Below are 4,215 nucleotides of genomic sequence, written 5' to 3' on the forward strand. Positions count from 1 at the left end.
TCTCCTTTTCCCCTTGCGCTCAACCGGTATTTTGAAAATTGAAAACGACATGATATTAAGTTGAGACACATTTTTCCCGAACAGTGCACTAAGGGACCCATTTTCATATTGGTCATTCTACCAAACATCGCCATGTTTATCCAACCACCACCAACAAAAGGACTATGGCAGGCCAAAGTGAAGCCAAGGTTCACTTTTCACCTTGTTTTGCGTAGGCTTCGAGTCATTGTGGACATCAATTTGACTGCGAAATTTGACTCACCTCATTGGTGATGTTTGCCCCCTTCTGATAAATTGGAAGAAATTCACGTTCATTCCATTTTCTGAGTCATGGCAACTTCCATGCATCTTCAGAGCTCCTTCCTCGCCCCCCGCAACCCTGCCCACCAAGCCTCTCATGTCTCCCCAAGCTTCTCCCTTCGCTATACCCAGAACCCTAACCCTGGTCTTAGCAGGGTGGCGTTCGTTTGTAAGTCGGCGATCTCATCTCCTGTGCAAGAAGGGACGAAACAGGAGCAACTGCAAGATTCTGGGCGAGTCTTTAATTTTGCAGCAGGCCCAGCGACGCTGCCCGCATCTGTTTTGAAGCAAGCACAAGCCGACCTCTACAACTGGAGAGGGTGCGGCATGAGCTTGATGGAGGTAAGCCATAGGGGAAAAGAGTTTCTGTCCGTGATACAGAATGCAGAGTCTGCTCTCAGATCTCTTATGCGTATACCCGATGAGTATGCAGTCCTTTTTCTTCAAGGAGGGGCCACAACTCAATTCTCTAGCGCACCCCTGAACCTGTGTAACTCTAATGATTCTGCTGACTACGTTGTTACGGGATCTTGGAGTGACAAAGCTTTCAAAGAAGGGCAGAAGTACTGCAATGCCAAAGTTGTTTGGAATGGCAAAGCAGCCAAATACACTGGCCTTCCATCTCAAGGTTTGTCTGCATAGTATTTTACTCTGTACTTTCCTTTTTCTCACTACTCTTACCCCTTTATCATAGGTTTGGCATAAGTTTGTGTGCGAGCGTCGAGAGAGAGTACATTGATACTGAATTCTGCACTCAGTATGGGGCATTAATGGCATCGCTGGGGTCGTTGTGGTGTACATATGCATAATGCAAATGGTTGTTATGTAGCATTGTGGATGACTATAGGCGAATTATGGCTATTATGTAGGGTTCATCGTGGATAATGCAGTTGATAGTTAGATAGCCTTGTGGAGGACTACCATGAGTGAGAAGTGCACATTCGCAACATTCGGTTTTTGTTTCCAGTATGTATAAATAGCCTCTTTTTTTATGTGAGCATTATCAAATATTAGGTGCACTATCATGCTCTTGTTGTCAACAAACAAAGATTTATCTGCTTGCAACTAATTTACTACAGCGTTTTTCTGTAGGTGATTTATCACTCACTCCGGGTGCTAAGTTTCTTCATATCTGTGCCAATGAAACCATACATGGTGTGGAGTTCAAAGATTATCCCACACCGCAGGGTGAGACTTTATTGATAGCAGACATGTCTTCAAATTTTTGCTCAAAGCCAGTGGATGTCTCCAAGTTCTCCCTGATATATGCGGGAGCACAAAAGAACATTGGACCCTCTGGTGTCACTATTGTGATTGTACGCAAGGATCTTCTTGGTTCAGCGCAGCCCATCACACCTGTCATGTTGGATTACAAGATCCATGCAGATAACAATTCTCTGTTTAATACCCCACCTTGCTTCGGCATATACATCTGTGGACTCGTATTCGATGATCTTCTTGCAAATGGAGGTTTGGAAGCAGCTGAGAAAAGGAACATTGAGAAGGCTAAGCTACTTTATGATGCCATAGATGGAAGCAATGCCTTTTTTAAATGTCCTGTGGATAAGGCTGTGCGCTCACTCATGAACGTTCCCTTCACCATGGCGACGCCAGAATTAGAAGCTGAATTTATCAAGGAGGCAGCAGGGCAGGGGATGGTGCAACTGAAGGGTCACCGCTCTGTAGGAGGAATAAGAGCCTCTATTTACAATGCCATGCCAAAAGCTGGAGTGGAGAAGCTTGTAGCGCTGATGAAGGCTTTCCAAGCCAGGCATACTTCATAGCAAACATTTGAGACATAAAATTCTGCTGGGACTATGACAGGCTTTTCATCACTATGTAAAAGGTATGCTGTAGGCCACGTGGATTAGATTAGCTTCTAGTGATTGATTTCCCCTACAATCAGCGAACCGAGATGGGCACCTCATCAAATAATCAGTTTTATACCTTTAGATATCCATTGCAAGGATTTCCACCATGGTGCTTGAGCAAGGTCAACATTACTTACCTGCTGTGTCTCTGTAACTCTGTGCCAATTTTATCTGTAGGTGCAGTTTATGCTACGAATCAAATTATTTTTTAAAAGTTGATTCAAATAGCTGCAAATTTTATCTGTAGGTGCAGTTTTTGTTACGGATCAAATAAGTTGATTCAAATAGCTTGCTGTGGAATTTTGTGATTAGACTTTGTGCAAGCTTAATCATGGGATCCTAGTCGAGAAATACATGGGCAAAATCACCATTGCTTCTGTCGTGTGATTTTTTCTGTGTTGGGACGGGGTGTCTACAGGCATAAATCTCTTGTTTGGGTGTCTAAAAACTGTGGTAGATTGCAGGTGGAATCTCCCTGAGCCACATGTACACAGTTCTCGAAGCACACCATTTTTGGAATACCTCTACTTAAATCAGTGTGTGATGCCTTATTAAGCAATCTACTGTTGAAGGACAGGCATGGTGTTGTAAGCTTAGACGAGTTGGATTGGATGGCATGCTCCATTGAATGAGGAGTTGAGGATGTTTCTGCAAGTTTAGGATATCCTTGTTTGTTTTTGAATGACCTTATGTTCACTTTCTCCATTTGCAGAGATCTTGAAGACCCTATTATTCTGGGTGATTTGGTTCATCTAATGACAAGTTTTTAGAGTGCGATCGCCAATCAATTTGCGAGGGTGCTCAATGGTCGAGGATGTTTTCTCAGTGAGCTCCTCGGCAAACAATTCCTGCTGTTTTGCAGCTTCTAAATTGCACAGGTTTACATGGTGGCTGGATCTTGCAAAACAAGGGGTGCAAGTTTTTGATAGTTGAAAGGTGGGCAGTAGATGGGTTCTTCTAGTCTATGCTTTGTGTCACATATGCAGCAACCTTTTGACGATCGACTGTCCCTGCCTTCATTGTTTCTCTAGTGTGCTTGTCCTATATGGTTTTCTTTTACTTTTGTGTAACATTTAAGTGTCATTAGAGGGAAATATTAGATTTGTTGAAAAGACGTTACTTTTGCCAAAGCGAATGAAAGGTGCAGGCATGACTTGGCTTGAAATCCATGACTACATTCTCTCAACTGAGGGTAAACAACTGGTAGGATTGGCTTGATTCCCTGATTCATACGACATGTGAGTTGATTACTGTGGCACGGATTGTGCTCTTCCAATAATGCATCACATCTTTGAGCTGGGTCTGAGGCCTCTGTGAATTTGTGAGGTTAGTATCAAATATGTCCCACTACCTTCATCCTTTTTGAAAACAAAGGCCGTCACTCACTTGCCAACGTGGGCACTGCTTATACCTTGCACTCCTTGCTCTCGTTACTTGGTGAGCCAAATGCTCTTTTCGCACTCTCTGGATGCACCAGCCACCACGTGGCAGTTGCTTTAAATACAAAAAAAATCATCGCATCGAGTCAGAGTGAAAAGCTGAAAAAAAAAACGCCGCTAGTTGAAGAGGGAGACAAGCACAGATGAGCAATGTTGAAGGATTGAAGGCGGGGATAGCTCAGTTGGGAGGGTGGTAATTGCAGTGAGAAGGAGCCTGGAGAGGGCCGTGCTTTTTGTGAACTGACGGGTGCTGGGTCCAACCAGCAGCATCACAAGGAGCGACAAGTGGAGCTAGTAGCAAGGAGAGTCGAGCAAGGAGTTGACGAGCAAGTTGAAGAGGGAGGAGACAACAAGCAGCACAGAAAAATAGCCGACCAGTAGCTTAGATAGAGGAGAAATAAAAGGGGCCTGCCGCTGCAGAGCTTCGAGTACAGATATCAGACGCTATCTCCAAGCTCAACAGAGGAGATGTGGATGAGAGGGCTCTGGTGCATGCCTGTCTCAATGAAATCAACACAGCTCTCCTCTGTGCCGACGTCGGCTGGTATCAAAGTCTCTGTTTCCAACCAGCTCCGCTCCGCTGCAATAGGCCATGATAAGCGCAA

The 4,215-nt window shown here is 44.4% G+C and overlaps 1 protein-coding gene across 1 annotated transcript; it reads left to right on the forward strand.

The window, feature by feature from the left end:
- The first annotated feature begins 256 nt into the window (after positions 1–256).
- Positions 257–2,278, forward strand: LOC147460556 (phosphoserine aminotransferase 1, chloroplastic-like). The gene is made up of 2 exons (XM_086508001.1): positions 257–928; positions 1,393–2,278. The coding sequence occupies exons 1-2, from the start codon at positions 331–333 to the stop codon at positions 2,082–2,084; spliced, it is 1,290 nt and encodes a 429-aa protein (XP_086364127.1). The 5' UTR covers positions 257–330; the 3' UTR covers positions 2,085–2,278.
- The last annotated feature ends 1,937 nt before the right edge of the window (positions 2,279–4,215 follow it).

The sequence above is a fragment of the Adiantum capillus-veneris genome, chromosome 3, assembly GCF_014529385.1.
Source record: "Adiantum capillus-veneris isolate H3 chromosome 3, ASM1452938v2, whole genome shotgun sequence".
In the NCBI taxonomy this organism is placed as follows: Eukaryota; Viridiplantae; Streptophyta; class Polypodiopsida; order Polypodiales; family Pteridaceae; genus Adiantum; species Adiantum capillus-veneris.

Coding starts and splice junctions, on each gene's coding strand:
- LOC147460556 (XM_086508001.1), top strand. CDS start 331: ATGGCAACTTCCATGCATCTTCAGAGCTCCTTCCTCGCCCCCCGCAAC. Junction 929..1,392: donor CACTGGCCTTCCATCTCAAG/GTTTGTCTGCAT, acceptor GTTTTTCTGTAG/GTGATTTATCACTCACTCCG.